This window comes from Esox lucius, chromosome 25 (assembly GCF_011004845.1).
Source record: "Esox lucius isolate fEsoLuc1 chromosome 25, fEsoLuc1.pri, whole genome shotgun sequence".
Classification (NCBI taxonomy): Eukaryota; Metazoa; Chordata; class Actinopteri; order Esociformes; family Esocidae; genus Esox; species Esox lucius.
The window spans coordinates 1434514-1461508 of NC_047593.1; the positions used below are offsets into that span (position 1 = coordinate 1434514).

The 26995-nt window shown below is 41.4% G+C and overlaps 1 protein-coding gene across 5 annotated transcripts in view; it reads left to right on the forward strand.

The window, feature by feature from the left end:
• The first annotated feature begins 1453 nt into the window (after window positions 1-1453).
• The window catches only part of acsl1a (acyl-CoA synthetase long chain family member 1a), an 88010-nt gene continuing 62468 nt past the window's right edge, over window positions 1454-26995 (forward strand). For 2 of the 5 annotated variants that reach the window (XM_020043866.2, XM_010888565.3), the window contains exons 1-2: window positions 1454-1533; window positions 24242-24458. In XM_020043866.2, coding sequence (XP_019899425.1) covers window positions 24264-24458 — 195 coding nt within the window. In that variant the 5' untranslated portion in view covers window positions 1454-1533; window positions 24242-24263. The other 3 variants (XM_020043865.2, XM_010888564.4, XM_010888566.3) reach the window with 3 other exon arrangements.

Here is a 26995-nt window from a genome sequence, read left to right on the forward strand (position 1 = left end):
ATATTGTAGAATAATAATGAATACATAAAAACTATGAAATAACACCAGCTTCATTAGGTAGTCACCTGGAATGCATTTCAACAGTTGTCCCTTGTTAAAAGTCAATGTGTGGAATTTCCTTCTTAATGAGCCAATAAGGTGTGTTGTGACAAGAGTGTTTGTATGCAGAAGATTGTCATTATGCCAGTACTGTAAAAGGCCACATTATGACAACAACAGCTCAAATAAGAAAATAGAAAAAACAGCCCATCATTACTTTGAGTCATGAAGGTCAGTCAATCCGAAAAGTTTCCAAAACTGAAAGTTTGTTCAAGTGCAGTTGCAATAACTATAACCAGAGTAAAACTCTCATCATGTCTCATGAGCACCACCACAGGAAAGGAAGACCCAGAGTTACCCCTGCTGCAGAAGATTTTTGGAATCAAAAACTGCTATGTATTTGTGAAGCACAGAATGGTTGAATGGACGATTGTTGCATGTGTGGATCCCACTGTGAAGCATGCAGGAGGTGGTGTGATTGTGTGGGGATGCTTTGTGCTTTGCTGGAAACACTGTCGAACATATATTTAGAAATCACCGGAACTTAACCCAATTGAGATGTTTTGGGATTAGTTTGACTGCAAAGTGAAGGAAAAGCAACCTACATGTGCTCAGCCTACGTGAGAACTCCTTCCAGAAAAGCACACCAGGCACACCTCATTAAGCTGTTTCAGACAATTTCAAGAGTGTGCAAAGCTATCATCAAGACAAAGGGTGGCTACTTTGATGAATCTGAAATATAAATGTATTTTGATTTGTTTAAAACTTTTTTGGTTACTACATGATTCCATATGTGTTATTTCATAGTTTCATGTTTTCACTATTATTCAACATAGTAAAAATAAATACTGTTGAATGAGTAGGTGTCCAAACTTTCGACTGGTACTGTATATATATATGATGATCTGACTCAGTGTTGAAATTTTTGTGTTGAAAGGTTTTGTACAATGCATTCAGAAAGTATTCAGACACCTGGATGAAGAAATGTAGACATCATAAGCACGACCATCAGGATTTATACAATAAAATATCCAGTTTATATGAGAAATTAGGTTGGTCAATTTAATTATTCTCTGATAACAACCAACAACAACAATGTCCTCAAATTCTTGGCTGCATGATAATTGCTATGATAAAGACTTTATTACGCTTGAACAAAAGTGTACTCTTCTTTGTAGAGCAAGCATCTTTAATAATTAATTACAAGTTGCTTGACATCTTAACAAATGTAATCTTAAATATATTTGGTGATTAAATAGCTGTTTAATTATGTGACCTAAAATAAGTGCCATAGAATGTGCAAAAAAAGTATTATGTTAATCCTGAATAGAGAAAATCGACCAATGAAAACATGTGTTACATAATATAATGGCACTTGTCTTTTTACGGCATCCCGGATTGGACAAGCAGCTGCATTACGAGTTGTATGCACTGTAAAGCGCCACATCCTTTAAGATTCTGAATGGTTCACTGCTAGGAGGCTGCCTAACACAGGTTTGTTGAATGTTTAACTTTATGCTTTGTTGTTTAATTACAGTATTTTAGCTTTTGTGTCAACTGTGTAAGGATTATAAACGGTTTTGTTTTCGCATTTACATTGATAACTGGGTCATTAAAAGAAAACATCCGAGATGAACCAGAAATTGCCCACCTTTGAAAAGGAGTACACGTCTTGTGGTGTTTTAAATCGTTTAAATGTAGAGAATATCCATAATTTCATATGCCCAGATTACTTGCATTAATCCTGGATTGTCTACGGATGTTAAAACCGTATAGCTCACATCTTGAAAAACAACAATTATCTTCAAGGCGTTCCCTATTTCGTACGGTGCTTCGTGAATCAACACGTAGCTTTAAAAAGATGTGCTGTTGAGCTTTTTCCTGTACTACCAGCACATTGCGACTGACAATGTTAAATATATTACAGTTGCATAGCAGTTTGATTGCAGAGGTCTAAATCAATGCTAGCATGTTGGGGTCTGAACGGAGTAGCCTACGTTTGTGTAACACTGAACTTTGTTTAGAAACGATATTAGCTTGCTGCGCGCTTTTATGGCTGGTGAAAGGGGCCGGATGACGCCATTGATAGTCAATTAGCTAATATTGTAGTACATGTTTAGAAGGAGACAATGTATCCATTGTCAAACTCGTGTTGTGACATCACTGTCTTACCATTTCACCTAAATACAGTTTGCTGAGTTGCTATAATTGATTCAACTTAATTTGAGAAATATGCAAAAATATGTTTTTATATTTAAAACTATTTCTTTAAATAAGTAGTTCAAAGGAGACCTGATTCTTCATTATTAAAGGAATAAGAAGATGTAGAGCACAAGAAAAAAACTGGAAGTTATTTAAAAAATATATTATTTTGACTGAACAGTGACTTAATGCGATAAGTTATGCAAAGTTATGTTCGAATTTCTATGTAGTCAGTATTTCCCTAGAGTAACTCAATGTTATTACTCAAGTTTAAGATTCTGTCTGCTTGTTGTAGCTGTAAATCTGAAATCTTCTTGGCTCAAAGTTGTATGCAAATGTTTTGTCCCTACAAGTTCAGCTCAGGCAAAATGTCAAGTTCAAATCAATGTCAAACTTGTGCTTGCTTCCACTGCTTTCAGCCTTTTTATAAGGCAGCAGTACGTACTTATGGCTTATGAACTGGATTATTGAAACTTGGTTTGGTACATCACTATCATTTGAAGAAGCCCTCTGGCTTTTTCAGTAACTTTTTGTGTTTTTAAACCTCACATTTTGGGCTAGATGTGAAATATATTTATGTGCTTGATCTAGCAGAATCGCTATTATACCTCGGCCATGAAATTCAAGTTTGAAAACGAGTGGTTTTGATAACATGGGGCACATACTGGCACATGCATGACATTACACAATTTTGAAGGACCCCTTTTATGTGTCAACTGCACCACTTTCACAACCAGTGGCCAACATTCTCAGAATCCCTCTTTAAGGAAAACCTAAGACTATATAATTCATATTGCAACTGCATTTACACCAGCAGCACGATTCCAGACACATCAGATCTTCTGGCAGAAAATTACTTAAGTGGGTGGCTTTTAAACAATCTACCTGTCTCAATGTGGTACAGAAAAGACTGTGGCCTGGATTCTGTTTTTGACAAATCCTAAGGTTGGTCTACAAAAAGGGGATGAGAGGGTTATTGAAAGATAGCCATTTGAAAATTGACATCCACGCTCCCTTACCAACTGTCACACAATAACAGACACAAACAAGTGATTGTGATTATCATGTGGAGCATGCGTGAATTCTTGTCCGTGTCCTGTCAGCTTTGAAGTACAATGACAGCATTCATTCCTGAGCCATTCAAGGAAATCTGGAAATGGAGGCTTGTGGTGAGGGGGAAGGAAACTGTTGGTCATCTCTCTTGTCTTGAATGTTCAGCGTCTCTCACATGAGAATCTCTAATTTTGACAACAGATGACAGTTCTATCTCTCTCGTTCTCTCCCCACTATGTGGAGCAGAGCCAAAAGCACACTGCCTCCCCAACCGCAACATGCCTGCTCTACTCATCTTCATTAAGGGTTACTAACGGTCGAAGCCCTGAGGCCACAGAGTCGGTGAGCCTTTATTTACACAACACTTCCAAGTTGTAAGTCTCTGACCCGACTCAGTCAAATAGAGAATCAGCATTCTGAGCAGGGGCAAAGAAGGTATTAGTGCGTCTTTACCAAGAGCCTCATTCAGTTGAGTGGAGAGCCGGAGCTTAAAGCTGCCTCTTTATACGGCTAAACATGCTAAATCTGAAAGGCCTTTAATGCTTGCCGCCAATGATTAGATGCTAAATGGATATTAGTACAAATTGTTTTGAGTGTGTAGCCCTTTGGCATAAATGACATAGTAAAGGACATTTGCAGAATATTCAATATATTGTCCCATTTTTAATGCCGACACTTTATTCTCTCCTGTAAATAAGTGTTGATTTAAAAAAATAGATTTGAGTTATACTTTATAGTCAAGACAGCAATTTTGGTACTCAATGTGCTATATAAAAAGTCAGACAAATTACTTTATTATGCTCATGATGATATTCATGGTTTTAACAGAGTCCGCATTTTGACTTTTCTGGATCCCTTGTCCCTGGGGCTAAATGTCCTAACTCTTCTGCACATAGTCCGATGAAAGAGATGGAGATCAAATGCTTGGCAGGCATATGATATATGGGAATTGCACTGTTAAATATTAATTCCTGATTTTTTACAGTATTCAGGGGCAGAATAAGGCGGATATTTGCAGATTGTGGGTTTTAAATGGCCGTTTTATTTTTATTTCAAATGTATTGTATCTAACTTGGTAGATATTTGGTATAATTTACTTTAGGGAATTGTCATGTTTTTGCCTAGACTCATTACAACACACTAGTCAGGTGTATATATATAGTCAAATATTTACTTTTGTTGCTCTGTTCATGGTGGTGGTGGACCTTGGCAAATAAGGGGAATTATATTCCCTTTGTCTTAAGTTTTGAGGGGATTGCCGTAAAGAAATTAAATGCATTATTATTGTCAGTTTGTAGCTGTCAGTGACTGTCATTAGTGAGAGTAGGCCTAATTGACTCCAGCATGCAGAGTGATGGTGAGCGCTTCAATCTAGGCAGAGTAGGTTAGGTTTGGTCAGTAGTCTAGGTTTGGTTAGTCTGGTTTCCAATTGGTTTGTGCTGCATGGCTGTGTTTTGGCATGTTAGTGACCATGAGTTTACAAAACCTGCATAAACATCTGTAAACAGTCTAATTCTTGATACTCCTCTAGATACCCCTCAGTGAACTGCACACAACACACCATAGGCCAGTAAATGAGTTAGACCGTTTTGGGGTGACCTCCATCGAAATTGACTTCTACCGGAATGCAAATTGTTTGTCCTACCAGAATGCATGCACAGTAAGAAAAGGTACGTATAAAGATCTAGTCTGGAGGTTACTCTAGCAGATTGTCATTTAGTCACCATTAGGTCTTATTGAAAGATTGCATAAAGGGGCTGCAGTCTCAATGCCATGCTTGCAGTGCAGGTGACCTTTGCTCTATTTCTCGGTACCCCCCCCCCCCCTCTCCTCCAGCATCATAACCATTGTAGAGTCACCATACTTTCCAATTCATAATAACAAGAAGAGGAACCAGGCAGGCCTAGTTTTGCCGCCCTGTCATTAGAAGGGATGAATGTTGTTGCCCATGCTGAATTCAATCCGCGGTTTACAATGTGACTGACTGCATCTTTAACCACTACGCTATTTAAACACTGGGTGTGTGTGCAGGTGATACATGTGTAGAGATGTGGTATTGTTTACTTGCATTGTCAGGTATAACAGGATCGCTACACTACATTCAACACGTTAAATTAGAAAGACATTACTGTAGATGATTAGTTAATAGCTATATAGTACCTATAATGAAAATGATGACTTGAATCACTCCATGGCTGATTTTTTCTTTAGACAACAAATAGACAGTTGAATGGCTAACCACTACGACACGTGAACTACACTTTAAAATGAAAATGAGAGCATTATGAACACATCCCAATGCCTTACCAATGTGACCGTCCACGTCTCTAACGGCTACGCTATTTTAGGGATGGCTCGCTATAGCTACGTCATTTGAACTACGCTATGTAAGTCGAAAACAAGAGCACTTTGTTCATCGCCAGTGCAGTTATCCATCGCAATATAATGCTAAGTTCTAGTCTATACTGAACAAATCCTAATGCCTAATTTGTTTGATAATGTCATTATAAAGTTCATTTTGTTCCCATTTTAATTATGCTGCTGTGTAAAAAACCAAAAAAAAACACCATTCATAGATGTTTGCATGTCAGTCTTTTGAGAATGTGGGTAACTACAGTAAGACTATTTTAATTTAATGGACCACACATTTGAATAGGCCTAGTACCACTGTTTTCAATGCAAACATATATAATCCCTCATCACGTGATTCATTGGTATTACATGTGTGAATGCATTGTGATTGCTCAGCCTAAAACAAATCTTGTTTGATAAGCAGCCTACTGACAACAATCTAGCAATTGAATGGGGTCAGACCTAGTAAACTGTTTACTTTTACCCACCTTTCTGTTCATGACCTTGTACAGTGAGGCCATAGAGGCCTTTGAACAGCATGTTTGATTTCCTCTCAGGGGTCACTTGGTTCACACCTTTTTGATGCTTTTGTGTCCACAGCGGAACACCAGAGTGTGGGGGGGGGGGGGGGGGGGGGGGGGGGGTGGTGGCACACCAGCACAAATCCACACCAAAAGTATACAAAATGTTCTGGCAGCAGACTACAGTGTCTATTTTCTAATACAGGAGATAATTAATATGCTACAGGGATTGTGCTACTGCTCTTCTCTTCCGTTTAAGTGTACCTCATATATCACTATATGATTGAAACTAATTATCAAGTTCTCATTGAGGTTAATTGAATGTGCTTGTCCAGGGCTATAGCAGAAATGTGTGCTTTTAGGGGTACTCAAGGACCGGTTATATTTATTAAGTATATATAAGGTGAGTTCCTATTTGAACACTTATATGGTGGGGTGATCGCTCTTAAAACTAACAAAAAAAAGAAAAAAACATACCTTTCTCCTTATAGGGTATGTGATAATTCATCTAAATTCTGTACTGGTTTTTTAGTTTTTATCTGTATCTTGCAGTATGTTCATAACATGAATGGTTAAGATTTTTCATTCAGAAATGCTCCCCAGTGATGCAGTTGTCTTACACTTTGCATTGCAGTACAGCAGAATTATGGCAGCCATGTTTTCAAATCCTCATCATGGCCCTTGGTTCCCAAAGAGGGCAGTGCAAAGGATTATCCAGGGGGAATGGGTAGGATGCCAAACAGGGCTTCTTTGTCTCGTTACTCTATATCAACCCCTTGTGGTAGGTTTGGCACTTGCAAGGTCAACTGTGGTTGTTGGTGACCGAATGAGCCCTTCACCAAGTGCGTATGTGCCAGCGAGCAGTGTTAAGAGCAGAAAAGCACAGGAAAATGTAATTGAAGGACATATTTGGATCTTCAACTCTTCCAGACACAAATAAATAAGAATTTGTGAAACAATTAGCAAAATGTGGTGGGAAGCATTTGTTTCCCACCCCATTTTAGTTTGGTGTCATTAGCAACGTTATCTGGAAACAATGGAGCAATATTAGCTTCCTAAGGATTCTAGAAATAACTTTATTTTTATTGTGTACAGTGTGCTAACTTCGCTTCAACCTGTTACGACAATGGCAAGTAAATCAAAGCTTGATGATCCTTTTAGAAATGTCTGCTGGACCACAAGTGGAGCAGGCCAAGAAGAGTGAATGTTTTACTGACTGAGTGAGTGACTGACTCCCCCTTGTTTAATTGCGTAGTGGTTAGAGACGCAGACTGCTGTGTGGGCAACCAGTGTTCGATCTATTCCACCGACACAACAAAGTATGCATAAGGATTTGTTCAGGATAGATAAACTTTGTTGGCTACAAGCTTCAGAAGCTACGTTAGAGTAAGCCTAAAATAAAACTGTTTACGGTTATATTGCGTCTGTTATTGGTGGATTTTTGAAGTACGCATCCGTGCATGATTTTTGTGGTAATATAGACCACAACCCCTTGCGCAGTAATAGAGGAGGGGTTTCTGCGATTCTCATGGACGACCATCTACAGTAATTCTTATGGACAACCATCTACGGTAATCTTTGTACAAGAGTACACTTTAGTTCCGTTAATATATTTTCTGTTGCCAACATTTCAGCAAGAATGGCTGGGATAAAGGACTATACAGAGGTAAACTCACTGCCTGCAAACCCTGTGGTCTTGTGGGAACATCCCCGACCTTCAATATGTTGACCCTGATTCAATTGCCCTCTCAGATGTTAAATATTTTGTCTCAGAAATATTTATACACTCTGTGCTTTTCAGCTGTTGCACAACAATATGTCCACTCTGTTATACCATGAATCTCATATATTTAAGATAATATTTATATTACATGACCCTTTTACATTATTGTTTTCTAAAAAAAGAAACCAGCCATGGAGTGATTGGAGTCATTGTTTTCATTGTAGGTACTGTGTAGCTATTAGCTAGCCATCTACAGTAACCTTTGTACAAGAGAATCCTTTAATAAACGTTCTGTTTTCCATGTTATTTCAGCAAAAATGAGATGGCTGAGGTAAAAGTTGCATTCCCGCTGTTTAAATAGCGTAATGGTTAAAGACTGCCACATAGAAAACTGCGGATCGAAACCAGCCAGTGAAACAACATTCAACCCTTCTGATCGCGGGCCGGCTGAACGAGACTTGCCTGGTCCTTTTTCTGGTTATATCTAAGTGCCTGGAAGTTATCATTAATCTTCATATTCATCATTCAGTGAATCTCAAATAGTGTTCGGGTATAACCGCTCGAATGTCCAACTACAGGCACCTGTCTTGATCTGTAGTGACTGAATCCCATCACCCATCTACTTTTTAGCTGTTGGCAACACTTTATTCTTAGCATTATGCTATGTGTCAAACAGACCAGCTGGATTTGAGCACTCAAAACGCCCCCCCCCCCACCCCCCACCACCCCCTTTCGTTTTTCTGGACGAGTGGGGTGACTTGTTGCCGAGCTCTGCCATTGGCCTTCATCTTCCCCATGCCAAGTATGGAGGTGCCGGCTGTTGGAAGGGGTAGCTGTGGAGAGTTAACTTTTGCCTGGAAACAACAACGAGCCAACCCATCTGGTGTCATTGCCGTGTCCTTTCTCCCTGCTCTCCCCTGCCATCTGACATGAGATGTGGAGGGGTATGACCATATGTGCAAAGACTCATGCAATCACTCACACCTGATGTGCTCATGCATGCGTGCATGCATGCATACATACATACATACTAACAAACAAACAAACAAAAACAGTAATCTCTAATTAAAGACAAGCAAAAAAAAAAATCTAAGTGTGCTATGAACAATGAGCTACAGTGCTGTAAGAAATAATGGGTCCCTCTTCTGATTTATCTCTGTTGTGGCCATTGACATCTGACAATCTGATGTAGACTTGCTTGTGTGTTTTGGATTATTGTCATGTTGAAATTCCCGGTGTGCTTCAGCTTACGTTTGGATTGCCTGACATTCTCTTTTTGAATTTCTTGATACTACGCAGAATCCAATTCCACCCTGCTGGATATTTGAGAAGTGGTCAATGCTGTGGAATGTAGCTACAATTCTGACTTGTCTGTCCATAGAACTTTCTTCCTAAAGTTTTGACGAATGCTTCCAGGTGCGTTCTGGAGTTTTGAACTTTTGAACAACACAAATCTTGTTTTGTCTGGCAAATCCGTACTCTGCATTCCACAGTACTGACTACATTTTCTAGTTAAGGAGCTGGTTTTAGATTAATGTAATGGACTGAGCCCTGTTCAACCTGTAGTTGTAACCCCAATGTGTTTTCTCAGGTGTGCATGTATCATTCTTGTGTTTACGTGGTACATGAGGTTCGCTTTAAAAATTCTTAAAAAAAAACATTACCTGCACTTTCAATGAAAAAAAAAAAATAAAAATAGAAATTTGACTGGTGTGGCCACAGCATCTGACTTTTTCATTATCATTGTTGTCAAATAGTTGTTTATACAATGTTATTGATAGCCTAGCGGTTAAACATCTGACCAGTAACCAAAAAGGTTGCTAGTTTAAATTACCAAGCCAAGGTTAAACAAAAGGTTAAAAATGTGTCTTTGAGCAACCCTATCTTCTCTTGTAATTCTCTGGCTAAGAGCTTTTGTTAAATGGCTAAAATTCAGTTGGCTACATGCATACAGTCTACATGGTACAAAGACGTGCATTCCAGGATTTGTGAGCCTGTTACAAAGCTCCCCTTGTTAGTCGTAGTATTAAAAATTCAACAATTTGGTTTCACCGGCGAGGTGTCATGCATCTGGAGGTTGTTCAGTAATTCAGGAGCATTTACTGTTCTCAATTCTCTTTTTAAAAATATCACTGGAGGGGCCCGTCGCAGGACAAAATCGCACCCTATTACCTACAATAATAATTTGTGTACATTAATTGATCAGAAATACAGTGTAGATATTCTTAATATTGTAAATAACTATTTTAGCTGGATTCGGCCGAATAAAAAAAATATGGAATATCTACACAGGTGTACAGAGGCCCATTATCAGCAGCCAGTCAGCAAATCAGACCCGTGTTCCAATGGCACGTTGTTTGCTAAACCAAGTTTAACATTTGAAAAGGCAATTTTTGCAATTGTTTGCACAGCTGAAAACTGAACTAGAATATCTGGAACATCAGCAATTGTTGGTTCGATTACAGGCTCAAAATGTCCAGAAACAAATAACTTCCTCTGAAACCCATCAGTCTATTCTTGATCTGAGAAAGTGCCAATAAACCTAAGCTGTCGTACATCGCTGTGTACTACTATACCTATAATAGAAAGAGGAGTGTGAGGGCCCGGTGAACAACTGAGCTAGAGGACGATAACATTAGAGTATCTAGTTTGAGCAACAGACGCATCACAGGTCCCCAACTGGCAGCTTCATTAAACAGAACCTGCAAAACACCAGTGTCAATGTCAACAGTGAAGAAGCTATGCTGGCCTTCTAGCAGAGTTGCAAAGAAAAACCCATATTTCAGACTGGCAAATGAAAAGAAAATAATTAGATGGGCAAAAGAACAAAAACACCGGACAGAGAAAGATCAGAAAGTGTTATGGACAGTCGCATTTAAGTTTGAGGGGTTCGGATCACAAAGAAGAACATTTGTGAGATGCAAACCCAATGAAAAGATGTTGGAGGAGTGCTTGACACCATCTGTCAAGCACGATGTAGACAATGTGATGGTCTGGAAACATGGGGTGAAATCTCTTCAGATTATCACAACACATTGCCAAATGTCTGCAAGGCTGCAGAATGGAGGATTCTTTGACCAAAGCAAAATTTGAAGGACACTTTCAATTAAAAATCATTATTTCAAACCTTGTCAGGTACTATTTCCTATAAATGTTGCTCCTATTCAAACTTGTATGTTTTCATGTAAAACATGGACATTTCTAAGTGACCCCAAACTTTTGAATGGTAGTATCAATCTTTATCAATCAGTGTAAACTCGTTAAGAGTGGGTTTAAATAAATGTATGCTTCATTGGAGTGGAAAGTTGTAGAGAAAAGTTTTTCTGAAAAAGCAGTGGACCATGCTGAACCAATGCTACAGCAGTGGAATAATTTCTTCAGCACTTTTCAGTGCATGTGCAGAACCCTTTTTGCACCTGTATCTGTTGTATCTGATAATGATAATACATTTATATGATAGTTACTGAAAACACAAAGAAACACAGCATTTTTGTCTCATGGTCAAAAGTCAACAACACGTTACTAGGCAAAAAACACTGTTAGGCTTTGCATCAGTTAACACCATCTAAAATGTGCTTAACTACTGTAGGCATGGGGTTGTTTTTCTGTTCATGCATTCTCATTTTAATTTCAAACCTGCCGTTGGTGTGCATTACCAATGAGCTAGAGCCAACAGTAGTGGGTTTGGTGTTGTAATGAGATTGCATGAGCAGAAAGGAGGAGGTTGACACTTCAACCTGAGGCACATTAAATACCACTAGGGATGTCACAATACCAGAAATGTTGTAGTCGATTTCAATACTAGCAAAATTCCATGATCCTCTACCCATGTAGAAGTGTGTATGTAAGCTTGTTATGTAACACCCAATTCGATACTACAGTAAAAGATTTAAACAAAACAATCCCCTGTACTTAAGAAAATAGCAGAAGATACAAACACACACACACCTCTACTCTAAATTTACTGACATGGTGACAGACCTTTAGTCCGGAAATATTTATTTAAAACGCTAATGTTATATGTTGATGACACCGACTGTATGGTAAACCTACTACTACAAGCTATGGTTATGTTACGTTAGCCTTTTACCATTTTTTGTCTCGTGAGGGCCACACCTCCAATCTTGTCTGGCCTCCTTGGTCTCCTAGCGACATTCTAGGCCTGGTTTAAGAGGTTTAAGCCATTGCAATTGTCGTATAGAACCTAGTTGGCTAAACTACACAGCAATGTCAGCTGTCTCAAACAAAAATAATGGTACCGTGTATTTCCGCATAAGAATAATACTTTGGATACATTGTTAATGTATTGTGAATTGAAACTCGCTCCCATTGAATTCTTCAAATAAATCTGGATGTCTGTCTGAGGTGCTTCGCTACGTTGGAAGTGTTTCCTCCTTTAGTGTCAAGTTTGAAGGCACGGTTTGCATCGTGGTTTTTCGTTCTCGTGACATCCCTAAATACCACATAGAATATGTTCACTGGCAACCTTGGTCACCGGACTTGAAACCCAGGGAAAATCTGTGGTTTGAATTGAATTGGGTAGTCCATAGGTGCAGACCAAGGATCACGTATCTGCAGGGGCGACTGGTCCTTAGGGGCAGGTGGGGCCCTGCCTTGCTGCTTCAGACTGCGTTCTGCAGATTCGAGTTCGCAGTAGTAGGCCATAGGCTAAGCGTGAATGTGGGGCTAGCCCCTCTCTCACAATTGTACGTTTGAAAATATGAATGCGTATGTTCAATGTTACAGTGAAAATATGAATATGCATGCTCAGAATGTTAGTGAGATCAAAGTAGATCACACAGATTTGATGCCAAGTGGGGCTGACAGCCGGTAGCCCCACTACAGCGTCATTTCATATTTCAGACCTGATTGGCTGTCTGTCTGGCGCCGACATTAGTCGGCAAGAAGAGCGATGAGGGTAGATTGTCTTAGCTAGCTTGTTAGCTTCACAAACGCCAGATAACTTGAGAAAATGAATAAAGTGGATTTCATCCTCGAGCACCAATTTGAAACCCTTTATTTGGAGGAGAAACTTGAAGTAAAGCGACTTGGTACCCATCTGCCACGGGATATTGTCATCACTCAAACTGCTGGTAAAAGTAACTGCGGGTTTAACGTGGAGTGGTTTTTGAAGAAAAGGTGGCTAACGGTTAGCATACAAAAGAAGGCACTCTTCTGTTTTCCATGTGTGCTATTTGGTGGAGATGGTACTTGGTCGAGGACGGGTTACAAAGATTTGAAACATGTTTTGCAATCGTCTTAGAAAGATGAGAACAGCGGGAGTCATCTGGACAATGCTGTGAAATTGGGCTTACTTGGAAGGGTAAATGTCGCAGCCCAGGTTGACAGTGCTTACAGGCGCTATATTGAGCAGCATGGAAATCAGATACATTCTCAGTCCGATCATAACTTGTATTCAACATGTTATGATCGTGTTAGGGTGTGCAAAATGTGAAATGAGTCGGTGGATTCCCTGAATCCTGGAATATTCAGATGCATTTTCGACACTGTGTGAGGGTGATTCGAGACTTCAGAGGCACTATGACGCTCAGCCCATCTTCAAAGGGACATATAGCACTGTACAAAACAAACTGTTAGACTATGTATGAAGTGTACAGGGAGGACATAGCCAAGCAAGTGGATGAGACATAATTTGTTGCCATACAGGCAGATGAGACAACTGATGTCTCCTGTAAATCACAAATGGTGGTTGTGTTGTGATACATGTTGCCTGACAATACAGTGACAGAGAGTTTGTGGAAGTCAAAGATAAAACTGGACTTGGCCTCTCTAATCGCACCAAGGGGGTGCTCCCACTGAAGATGGGAGAAAAGCTGATCGCTCAGACTTATGATGGTGCGGCTGTAATGAGTGGAAACATACGTGGCGCTCCAAAACTTGTTGCGGCACTTGTTGAAGCAACACAGAGATGCATTCCAAGGCCACCCGCTGTACGATCAAACTTTAAAAGTAGAACTGTCAATGCAGTTTGGGAAACCCGTGCTGCGTTGCTCCTGTGTATGGAGGACATACGCACACAACCAGGATGGGATGAGGCCACCATAAGTGAGGCATACGGCCTGTCAAAAAAACTCCGGGACCGAGCTGCTGGATTTTTTTCTTTCTTCCTTATGCCAGAAGTTTGTTTTATACAACACTCTGCAAAAATGGAGCATCGATGCATCTGTGTGCATTAGCAGTGCGCTCATCCGTTTCAAGGAGAATGTCCAGAATATGCAGAAGCAAACCGATGAATGGGCTGCCACCGTTCACGATGGAACAGGTGATCCAGGCCGACAAGTAACCAACACAGCGCCGGTGATGAAGGAGGCATACGACACAGTAATCTCCCAGGTGGAGCAGAGGTTTTCACAAAGTGACCACCTGATCGCTGCCAAGCTGGTTGACAGCTCGCTCATCCCACAATTTGTCCTTTCATTCCCTACATCTGAGTTTGACTGTGCAGTGAAACTATGGAAACGAGGAAAGGTTGAAGTCTGAGCTGACCACTCTGTACCGCCACACTAAGCTTCACACTGGTAAGACGGCCCTGTCTCTGTTAAGATCCATCCATGAGAACAACCTAGAGGAGGCTTTTTCTGAGACCGTCACTCTGCTGAAAATTATCATAACTCCTATGACGACATACGAGTCAGAGAGGAACTTTTCCACCTTGTCATAGAATGGATCTGTATCCCTAAAAAGTTGTCTTTCCACTCAATTGTGGCCTTCAGTGGTGTTGAGCTCATTGCTGTTTGCGTATGGCCCTGTAGGCACCCTGGTTCTGAGCTTGGTTGCATTCCTAATTTAGGTGTGTGTGTGTGTGTGTGTGTGTGTGTGTGTGTGTGTGTGTGTGTGTGTGTGTGTGTGTGTGTGTGTGTGTGTGTGTGTGTGTGTGTGTGTGTGTGTGTGTGTGTGTGTGTGTGTGTGTGTGTGTGTGTGTGTGTGTGTGTGTGTGTGTGTGTGTGTGTGTGTGTGTGTGTGTGTGTGTGTGTGAAGGAGAGCAATTACACAAGAAGGTCTCTCTCTCTCCAGTATGTGTACTAAAACACCTGGTAGAACCAAGCTGCTCTGTCGTTAAGTGTTTTGTGGAGCCATGCTGTTTGTTGTTGTGTTAAATAAGCACATCAGTAGCAATACAGAGTTTTGTAGCTTTACTGATATCTATCCTATATTTTGAAATGGTTTGTGCCTCACCAATGTTTTACATATGAAAACGCCACTGCGTATCTGGAATGATTCTGAGCGCAGAAATGGTCTACAGTCCTTCCCAATGTCATCTTAAAGTCAAACCCTGTTTAGAAATTGTTCAGTATCAAATGTGCCTCTATTTTTGAACCAACAAAGGTGTACCTAAGTTTGACCTCTACTTTTTTGAGAGAAAAAAATTACTACTCTAAGCAGTTATGTGATTGTTTTTAAGCTTGCTTCAAATACTGAGCAAAATTGTATCTTTTTAATCACTGAGTGGACCATTAGCAAAATTGTATACTGTCAAGTATGTGAAACAACAAACACATCCACTGATGTGGTTTCTTATGAGCCCGTCTCTCCAAGCTGAGCTCCAATGAGCGACCCATGAGGTCAGAGCCTCACGCGCTCCTGTTGCTGTTTGGAAAGGAGGCGTTGGCCTTGCTATTCATAGTTGTGAGAACTAAGAGGTGTACTGTAGGTCAGTCCCACACAGAGCTACAGCAACTACTATTGCCATCAGGAATACAAGGTATGACTAGGACAAGCTGTACCGGCATGGAACATGTCACGTTTTTGGTTATCATCTTTCGTCTTGCTATTTTTATTTGATTGTTGCTTGATATGAGTATTAAATTGGTCTCTGCAGTACTCGAATATCAGCATAGCGCCTAGTATTATATCCCCAAAAAACTGCAGTTTTAACAACTGATGTCTCCTGTAAATCACAAATGGTGGTTGTGTTGTGATACGTTGCCTGACAATACAGTGACCGAGTTTGTGGAAGTCAAAGATAAAACTGGACTTGGCCTCTCTAATAGCACCAAGGGTGTGCTCCCACTGATGATGGGAGAAAAGCTGATCGCTCAGACTTATGATGGTGCGGCTGTAATGAGTGGAAACGTACAAGGCTAATGTTTTAGTACACATACTGGAGAGAGAAAGTGAGAGACCTTCTTGTGTAATTTAGACATCTCGCATGCCATTGAAGTTGTGTGCTGATGCAACCAAACCATGTGAAATGTGAAATTCTAATGCACTATAGTTTATAAAGGGCCTACATACAATATATACTTTGATCTTGCTCTGTTGGCCTACTTTGATATTTTTTTATATAAAATGTTCTTACCAGCTTAAAATGCATTATCATCACTCATTTATTCAATGAGTAAGCTATTTTCAGGTTACATAATGTTCTGTTTCAAGTGGGCATTTTCTGAATATTATGGGACATGTTGTGCAACAATGCAGTCTGGCACTTTTGCAATTAACAAAATATATTTCAAACAATTTTGGCTGTGTAATATTGTTTCTATATTCTATATGTACAATCACTATACCTCAGTTAGCCAAGAATTTCCCATTAAGGAGGCGAGTGGTTTTGCCTTGCGGCAGGCACAAATTGGAACATAACATTTTTGTGGACCCTTTTTCTCTAGACAGCCTCACTTTTAAAACCAATGACCAAAAATTACAGACTGTATCTTTAAGAGATATTAATAGATGTAGGTGAGAAGTCAATTGTAATGGCTGTTGGCAGTGGACTTTCGGTAGCAGGCTGTGGACATTGGGCCAAGGGTGGCTGAACAGATTTGTTCACTGAGGTTTGTAATTATTTGGAGTGACAGGAGTCCTCCACTTTAAACCTTAAATTACAAAACAACCTTATACATTGACTTTGTTTTTATATTTAATTAAAATACAGATCAAAGTATGAGTCAGTGTCGAATCAATAACCAATCTGATATTTATTAACTGAACATTCATTATATCAAAATTATAATTTGACCATGTTTTTAGGCTGTAGTGTTGACATTCAATTTCTTTACAAACAGTTGTATAACCTAAAATATCAGTATACGGGTGAAACCATTTAAGTTTCAAGAAATATCAGATAAAGAAAATCTATGGCTCAAAACGGCAAGAAATGTGAATTAAGATAAAAACTGAATCAGGAAATATGCAATGTGTACAAATACACAACAGCGTATGTTTGTATTGTATATTGGGGGGGGTCGGGGTCAATGGATCCCAGGATTCTCACTGTTTTCTAGGAGGGTCACATTGACCTGTCTGTAATATTATATTTCTGTAACATTGTCCTGCCCCCCCATTCTATGCCCATCCACATACATTAGCAAAACTCTGACAATATTTGGATAATCAACTTTTGCAAGATGTAAGATATTTGACTGAAATTTGATGGGTTGAAGTGGAGTCATTGTGTCATGTCTGACTTGAAATGACTCATTCTTCAACTGTGGCAGGCAGGGCCAGTCTAGGCAAGTGAGACTATTCACTGTTTTTTTTCTCTCCCTCTTAAGATTGTCACTACAGCGGTTTTGGTTTTTAAGAGAACAGGATAACTCAGATTTTTAGACAGCTATGCAGTGCAACTGCTTTATTTGTTATATATACCTCTCCATGAATTGCCACCTTAACGTGGTGGAGGGGTTTGAGTACCCGAGTGACCCTAGGAGCTGTGTTGTCTGGGGCTATATGCCCCTGGTAGGGTCTTCCAAGGCAAACAGGTCCTAGGTGACGGGTCAGACTAAGAGTGGTTCAAAACCCTTTAATGATGAAAAACATTTTGAGGACCATGACGTTGCCTGGTATGGCGCAGCCGGGGCCCCACCCTGGAGCCAGGCCCGGGGTTGGGGCTCGAATGCGAGCGCGTGGTGGCCGGGCCTTTCCCCACGGGGTCCGGCTTGGCTCAGCCCGAAGAAGCCTGAGATCGTGCGTGAGGTTGAGAGGTTCCTACTAGAGATAGTCGGGATCACCTTTACGCACGGCTTGGGCTCTGGAACCACACTCCGTGAGAGAGGATGGACTCTTCACCACTCTGGAGTTGCCCATGGTGAGAGGCGGCAGGCTGGTGTGGGTTTGCTCATAGCTCCCCAGCTCTGCCGCCATGTGTTGGAGTTTACCCCAGTGAACGAGAGGGTCTTTGCCCTGCGCCTACGGGTTGGGGATAGGTCTCTCGCTGTTGTTTGTGCCTACGGGCCGAACGGCAGTGCAGAGTACCCGACCTTCTTGGAGTCTCTGGGAGGGGTGCTGGAAAGTTCTCCGACTGGGGACTCCATTGTTCTACTGGGGGGACTCCATTGTTCTACTGTCGTTGCCCACGTGGGCAACGACAGTGACACCTGGAGGGGCGTGATTGGGAGGAACGGCCCCCCTGATCTGAACCCGAGCGGTGTTCAGTTATTGGACTTCTGTGCTAGTCACAGTTTGTCCATAACGAACACCATGTTCAAGCATAAGGGTGTCCATCAGTGCACGTGGCACCAGGACACCCTAGGCCGTAGGTCGATGATCGACTTTGTTGTCGTTTCATCTGATCTGCGGCCGTATGTTTTGGACACTCGGGTGAAGAGAGGGGCGGAGCTGTCAACTGATCACTACCTGGTGGTGAGTTGGATCCGATGGGGGGGAAGGAAGCTGGACAGACTCTGCAGGCCCAAGCGTACTGTAAGGGTCTGCTGGGAACGTCTGGCCGAGTCTCCTGTCAGAGAGCTCTTTAACTCCCACCTCCGGCAGAGCTTCGACTGGATCCCGAGGAAGGCTGGAGATATTGAGTCCGAGTGGACCATGTTCTCCACCACCATTGTCGAAGCGGCCGCTCGGAGCTGTGGCCGTAAGGTCTCCGGTGCCTGTCGAGGCGGCAATCCCCGAACCCGCTGTTGGACACCGGAAGTAAGGGATGCGTCAAGCTGAAGAAGGAGTCGTATCAGGCCTGGTTGGCTTGTGGGACTCCAGAGGCAGCTGACGGGTACCGACAGGCCAAGCGGACTGCAGCCTGGGTGGTTGTGGAGGCAAAAACTTGGGCCTGGGAGGAGTTCGGTGAGGCCATGGAGAAGGACTAACGGCTGGCCTCGAAGAGATTCTGGCAAACCGTCCGGCGCCTCAGGAGAGGGAAACGGTGCACTACCAACGCTGTTTACGGTAGAGGTGGGCAGCTGTTGACCTCAACTGGGGATGTTGTCGGGTGGTGGAAGGAGTACTACCCGCCGTCACGTCTTCCATTGAGGAAGCAGAGGATGAGGGCTCAGAGGTGGACTTGTCCATCAACCGGGCTGAAGTCACAGAGGTAGTCAAGAAACACCTCGGTGGCAAGGCACTGGGGGTGGATGAGATCCGGCCTGAGTACCTCAAGTCTCTGGATGTTGTGGGGCTGTCTTGGTTGACACGCCTGTGCAACATCGCGTGGCAGTCGGGGACAGTGCCTCTGGGATGGCAGACCGGGGTGGTGGTCCCTCTTTTTAAGAAGGGGGACCAGAGGGTGTGTTCCAACTACAGGGGGATCACACTTCTCAGACTCCCCGGGAAAGTCTATGCCAGAGTACTGGAGAGGAGAATACGGCCGATAGTAGAACCTCGGATTCAGGAGGAACAGTGTGGTTTTCGTCGAGGCCGTGGAACACTGGACCAGCTCTATACCCTCTACGGGGTGCTGGAGGGTTCATGGGAGTTTGCCCAACCAATCCACATGTGTTTTGTGGATTTGGAGAAGGCATTCGACTGTGTCCCTCGCGGCATCCTGTGGAGGGTGCTTCGGGAATAGTAAGTCAGACTTGTTCCCAGTGCATGTTGGACTCTGGCTTTGTCGCCGATTCTGTTCGTAATTTTTATGGACAGAATTTCTAGGCGCAGCCAGGGGCCGGAGGGTGTCAGGTTTGGGGACCACACAGTTTCGTCTCTGCTCTTTGCGGATGATGTTGTCGTGTTGGCCCCTTCAATCCAGGACCTTCAGCATGCACTGGGACGGTTTGCAGCCGAGTGTGAAGTGGTGGGGATGAGAATCAGTACCTCCAAATCTGAGGCCATGGTCCTCAGTCAGAAAAGGGTGGCTTGCCCACTTCAGGTTGGTGGAGAGTGCCTGCCTCAAGTGGAGGAGTTTAAGTATCTAGGGGTCTTGTTCACGAGTGAGGGAAGGATGGAACGGGAAATTGACAGACGGATCGGTGCAGCTTCTGCAGTAATGCGGTCGATGTATCGGTCTGTCGTGGTGAAGAAAGAGCTGAGCCGCAAGGCCAAGCTCTCAATTTACCGGTCAATCTACGTTCCTTCTCTCACCTATGGTCAAGATCCCGGATACAGGCTGCCGAAATGAGCTTTCTCCGTAGGGTGGCTGGGCGATCCCTTAGGGTTTGACGCTCGGTCACCCGGGAGGAGCTCAGAGTAGAGCCGCTGCTCCTCCACATCGAGAGGGGTCAGCTGAGTTGGCTTGGGCATCTGTTCCGGATTCCTCCTAGACACCTTCACGGGAAGGTGTTCCGGGCCCGTCCCACCGGGTGGAGACTCCGGGGAAGACCTAGGACACGCTGGAGGGACTATGTCTCCCGGCTGGCCTGGGAACGCCTCGGTCCCCCCCCAGAAGAGCTAGAGGAAGTGTCTAGGGAGAGGGAAGTCTGGGCATCTCTGCTTAGACTGCTGCCCCCGCCAACTGGCCCCGGATAATCGGAAGATGATGGATGGATGGATGGATGTAGTCAAAATGTTTTGGTATTGGACACCCTACACCCACCCAACATTTTGTATTCCTTGAGATTACCATTCTATAGGCTGTGACTTGTGATAAGGGAAGTACCTAGAGCCCAAGGTGCCTTGTCTTTACATTTCTTCCTTCATCACTTATTTCTTTCCCTTATTATCTTTAGTTCCCTCTTTCTTTTTTTCATTCTTTCCTTTTTATTTCTTTGCAAATTTTAGGTAACGTTTTAGGAAATGTTATTCTACATTGTCTGTAGAAAGTTCCCACTCCTCCTGGCATAGTTGTCACATACTGGTGCCTCACGACATGGACAATCAAATTATTATTTGTTCTAAGTAATCAAAATGCATAAATGTTGACTTCAAAGAAGGAAGTTTGTTTCATATTTGTTCCAACATAACGGTGAATAGTTTGTAGGGGTGAAAAGGGAGATTCCAGTGAGTTCTGGCAAAGCAATTCAGACAGGAAATGTCACCATGTTTTACTTCCCCACTAAATCGACATGTGGTGTTTGCGGGTCTCCTGAAATCACCATGGAAACCTGTTTTCAGGTTCACTTTATGGAGACTGAGTGTTGGATTGCCTCCCCCAGGGCGTTTACTAGATTTGCAACAGAAGTGTATGGTATTGAAATGTAATAAGTTGCATGAAGCCTTTTCTCTTTGGTGTGTTGTTGCACTAAAGCGTGTGTCATCTTTACAATTACAGTTAAGTCTCCCTTTTAAAATAATATCGACAGATATAAATGTGGAATGTAAATGGCATTTTTGTGATTTTATGTTTGCAGGGCTCTACGTTGGGATTTTTTTAAATGCTCAACTGAAATAAATTTAGGAGGAGTTATTTTTTTGGATTCTTATCAGCTAGACAATTTCAGTTATGTCCGACTAAATAAAAAAATGTTGGCCTGGATTATTCATTTGAAATTGTGCTTGTACATCTGTCCCTTTCATTGTGCTTCTAAAGAGTAATCTGTGGTCATTGATAAATGTAGCCTACTGCTGCTGTCTTAAAGGAGCCAAATGTAAAATGTTTTATACTATTTTTACAACTAGTATAAATACAAGCATGAATGACCAGAAGACATCTGCAGTAAATGTTTTACTGCAAATGTTTTACAAAATTGTTTCTGATTGCCTGAGATATTCCATATTTAAACTTTATTGCCGGTCCATCTCTTAGTTTACACTGACCTGTAGTTACTGTACCTCATACTCACATTTGACACTTGCAGAACTCCCCCACCCTAAATCACTCTGGACTAATTTCTATATCGGTCTTGTTCGGTAAGGTTGAGAGGAGACTAGTTGTGTTATTGTTAAAATTCATTCTTGTAAATGTTTGTCAGAATTCTACATAGTGTCCCTTTAAACAAATAACAAATGGGTGCAAATTATGTTATAATTCTGTGCACGGATAGTTGAATAATCGAATACCCAATATTGTGTGTGTGTGTGTGTGTGTGTGTGTGTGTGTGTAAAATTTCCATATATATATTTTTTTTTAAATAAATAGACTTTAATGTTATTTTTCTAAATACTTTTTAAATTTCAATCTAACATTTTTACACTTGATATACCATGACATTGGAAAAAAAAGTAGAACGTTTTTATAACATGCCCTCTTTCACACTTGTTTCTTATTTATGATCCTCAATCAAAGCAGTAGTAGTATGGTCGGGCCCAGTCAGTCAGAACGACAAAATATATACTTCTTAACCTACTGTTAGACACTCCTACTTTGTCTTGGCTGTGTGGTTGGGGTTCTTGTCCTGTTGGAAGTGCAGGTTGACCGATTTAATTCTTTGGCCGATTAATTGGCACAGATTGGACATTTTGCAAGCTATTGCTATCGGCAGAACTTTGCTCCGATTAGTGGCCGATGGCTTGCACAGCCTCAAATGGTCACTTGCACAGTGTTGCCAACTTAGCGACTTTGTCGCTAAATTTAGCGACTTTTCAGACCCCCTTAGCGACTTTTTTTCAAAAAAGCGACTACTGACAAATCTAGCGACTTTTTGTGGTGTTATTGGAGACTTGTTCTTACTCTTCTCAACAAGCAGCGGGTGCCGCCATGGGCCCATCCCCCATCTGAAAGCACTCACAGGCGGCCCAGTCCTCGCACAGCAGTTCCTCCGAGCTGCAGTCAGAACAGGAGATGTTAACTCCTCCATGTCCAGACTGAAAATTAATCATGCATGCCAGAGTGTCTCTTTTGGGTAACTTTTGCCGGTCCCAAGCCCGGATAAAGGAGGAGGGTTGGTTTAAAAAAACAAACAAGAATCGACAGAAGAAAGTTAATTTGTAGTTCTAAACATATTTAGGGTGTTTTTACTCACTTTTTGTCTCTCCTACGACGTTATTCCTCTCCTACAGGCAGCGTCCATCACGTGCAGTTCTCTTAATCCATGACCATGATGACATCGCCCCTTGTGTGTTGCTCTAAATGTATATATTTTTCTTCTAGCCTTTTGATTTTGACTTAAATAGCGCCCCCTGTTTTGATTTGTTCTTAGTTTTTTTGCTCAGGTGATTATTTTTTGTACATGGACAACATTTGTAAATATGCATGTATATTATTTTCCCCAACGAGAGTTTTGTATGTTAAAAAAGAAAATCCATTCATGATGCTGATGGGAAATTATGCAAATTAGGGGATGACATCATTTAGCGACTTCTAGCGACTTTTAGGACAGCCAATAGCGACTTTCCTTACTGAGGAGTTGACAACACTGCACTTGCGACTTACATCACCTTGTGATGAGCAGGATGCTCCATACATGAAGTCATGGTAATGTCACTGTAGAGGACCTGAGAATTTATATTTAAATGAAAGTTAACTTAAAAAATGTATAAGGCCATCTTAATGACCATGATAAGGTTGTTGGTTATAGGCTGATAGTATTAATGCAATAGACTGAAGATAACTGCTGCTCTGCTGAAAGCATGCTGGTCTCTGATTTGCTAGCAAGCTTGGCTGTTAGAATTTGGCTAGCCATAATTGCAAGCCTAGCATAGCTATAGGTCAATAGCCATATCTGATCATTTATCTAATCTAATGTCAGTTCTTGGTGCCCTGATGGCAAACTCCAAAAGCCGTTGTTTGGAAAGAATTCTGCACTGTAGTTTGAAATCGTACAGTAGTATATACAAAATTATACTGTATTTTAGTATATTGTGATAAACTGTACTGTATTGTATTGACCTATGCTTATCCTTATCTTTACTGCAGTGTTTCCCAATCCTGGCCCTCCTTTGGGTCCCGAGGACCAGGATTGGGAACCACTGCTTTACTGGACTGCACTTCTGTACTTTAATCTATTCCTTATAAAACAGACATTGTGGTAATATAAAAAGTCATTTTTAAAATCATGGCCAAATGTTGTGTGTATTTTTTAATCCTTTAATACAAAATTAATTAAAATGCAAAAGTGCTTGGATTCAAAATGTGGGAGGGCTCTGTGTGCAGGGTGGTTGAATGGGATGGAGCAGTAGTTCTCCTAGGCTGAAATTAGTAACAAAATGTATTGTGCATTGACTACAAATATGTTCGCGTAATCTCCCTTCCCTTTCTCATTTGCTCTCTGTCTCTACAGAAATGTTATTTCTCCCCCTTTTGCCCAAAGACTACTGATGTGTTTCACTAAATGCCCCTCTCTCCCTCCAGACGGCAAAGAGGTGTCATACAGATGCAGACCCAGGAGTTCTTGAGACAGCTGCGGATCCCTGAGCTGGAGGATCTACGCCAGTATATTCGCAGCCTGCCCGCTAATGCTTTAATGGGCATGGGCGCCATTGCCGCTCTGACTACCTACTGGTATGCCACACGACCCAAAGCACTCAAGCCGCCCTGTGACCTCAACATGCAGTCAGTGGTCATGCCGGTAAGAGAAATCTTCTGCCACTTTACTCCTGTGTTCATTCTTAGACATTACAGGCATTTAGCAGCCTTTGGGACCAGTTAGAAATGTCCTTGTTTTCCATGAAAACAAACATGAAATGGGTTTGAATAGGAAATATAGCAAAATGAATAGTAAATATAATAATTAACAAGGTTAGGAATAACAATTGTGTCCTTCAAACTTTGCTTTTGTCAATGAATCCTCCATTTGCAGCAATTACAGCCTTGCAGACCATTGGCATTCTCGTTGTCAATTTGATGAGGTAATCTGAAGAGATTTCACGCCACGCTTCCTGATGCGCCCTCCCTCAAGTTAGATTGGCTTGATGGGCATTTCTTTTACTATGCGGTCCAGATGCTCCCACCACAGCACAATTGGGTTGAGATCCGGTGACTGTTCTGGCTTCTCTGTTATAGACAGAATTCCAGCTGACTGCTTCTTTCTTAAGTAGTTTTTATGTTATGTAGTAGGAAATTGGCTCCAATCAAGTGCTGTTCACATGGTATGGCTGGGCATTGCAAAATGGAGTGATCTTCCTTTGTCTAGACCACAGCGATATATGAGATCTTCAGTTTCTTGGCAATTTCTTGAATGGGATAGCCTTCATTTCCCAGCACAAGAATAGATTGATGAGTTTTCAAAGAAACCTCTTCGTTTCTGCCCATTCTGAGCCTGTAATTGAACCCACAATTGCTGATGCTCCAGATACACAACTAGTCTAAATAAGGCCAGTTTTATTGATTCTTTAGTTAGCACAACAGTTTTCAGCTGGGCTAACAAAGGGTTTTCTAATGATCAGTTAGCCTTTTAAAATGATAAACTTGGATTAGCAAATACAACATGCCTTTGGAACACAGGACCGATGGTTGCTGATAATGGGCTTCTATACGTCTATGTAGATATTCCATTAAAAAAATAAGTCTTTTACAGTTACAATACTAATTTACCTCATTAACAATGTCTACACTGGACAATTTTTTTTATTTCTTTCAAAAACAAGGACATTTCTAAATTACCCTAAATGTTTGAACTGTAGTGTATGTCCTGTGAAAATGTAATAAAATGATTCTACTAAACAAACAAAAAAGTTTGCAAATTCATCAATGTTTGTTCTTAGCTCATTGGCCCAAAAAACTTTGATGTTTTAATCTATAGATCTAAAGATGTTGTACTGCCATGCATAGCTGATTGATAAGGACATTTATCTGCATCAGTATGTTTTCTGTCTGCAGTGTTTATTTCTGTTTGTATTATGTATGCTTTTACTTAATTGACAACGAAGGTTTTTTGATTTGCCTATGTACACAAATAAATGACTAGTCTGTATGTATTCTTGAAGATGGTTCTCTACATTAGGTGTTGCCTTGATGGCATCAAAGAGCAACTGGCTAGAAAGTGAGAGATTGGACCAGATGAGCAGTTCATCTGCATCAAAACACATTTCCTTTTTTTTTTTTTTTTTTTACTGCTGTCATCACATCCTGTAGCTAGCAAGACTTGTCCAGGAGCCACTTCAGCATTATCTGTCTGTATGCTTTGGGTTGTTGTCATGGTGAAAGATGATTCTTTGCCCCAGTCTGAGATCTTGTGCGCTCTTGATCTTTAAGGACCTCTGTATTTTGCTCTGTCCGTCCTGCCATCCTCATCCTGACCTATGGAGATAGAAATCTATCAAAATGTTGTAAAATTGTAAGTAGCAAGTTACAAATATATACAGCTAGTCACAAATATATAATTCAACTGTCAAATAAAAGTCACTGTCAAGAAATATGTTTCACAAACATATGTCAAACTCCAAAAACAAATGATGAGTCGTTGACAAAACAAGATTTTACCTGCATTTTACATGTTTGTGACTTGCATTCAATTTGTGAGTAGTCTTTCATATTTCTGAGTTGCTCCATATATTTGTGAGGGCCGCTAGATATTTATTGTGTAGCGTTGCATATTTGTGAGTCACATTTTATGCATCAGTTTTATACGGGATCCAGATTAGGACCTTCTTAGTTCTGGTTATGCTTAGGCTCCAGAACCCCTACATGTGGCATAATTACTTGAATAAATAATGTTGAGTAATAAGTATGATTTGTTTACACATTTTACAATTCAGCATAATGTTAGGCTGTACACTCACCTAAATGACCCCCTTTCGCCTTCAAAACTGCCTTAATTCTACGTGGCATTGATTCAACAAGGTGCTGAAAGCATTCTTTAGAAATGTTGACCCATATTGATATGATAGCAACTTGCAGTTGATGGAGATTTGTGGGATGCACATCCAGGGCATGAAGCTCCTGTTCCACCACATCCCAAAGATGCTGTATTGGGTTGAGATCTGGTGACTGTGGGGGCCATTTCAGTACAGTGAACTCATTGTCATGTTCAAGAAACCAATTTGAAATGATTCGAGCTTTGTGACATGGTGCATTATCCTGCTGGAAGTAGTCATCAAAGGATGGGTACATGGTGGTCATAATGGAATGGACATGGTCAGAAACAATGCTCAGGTAGGCCGTGGC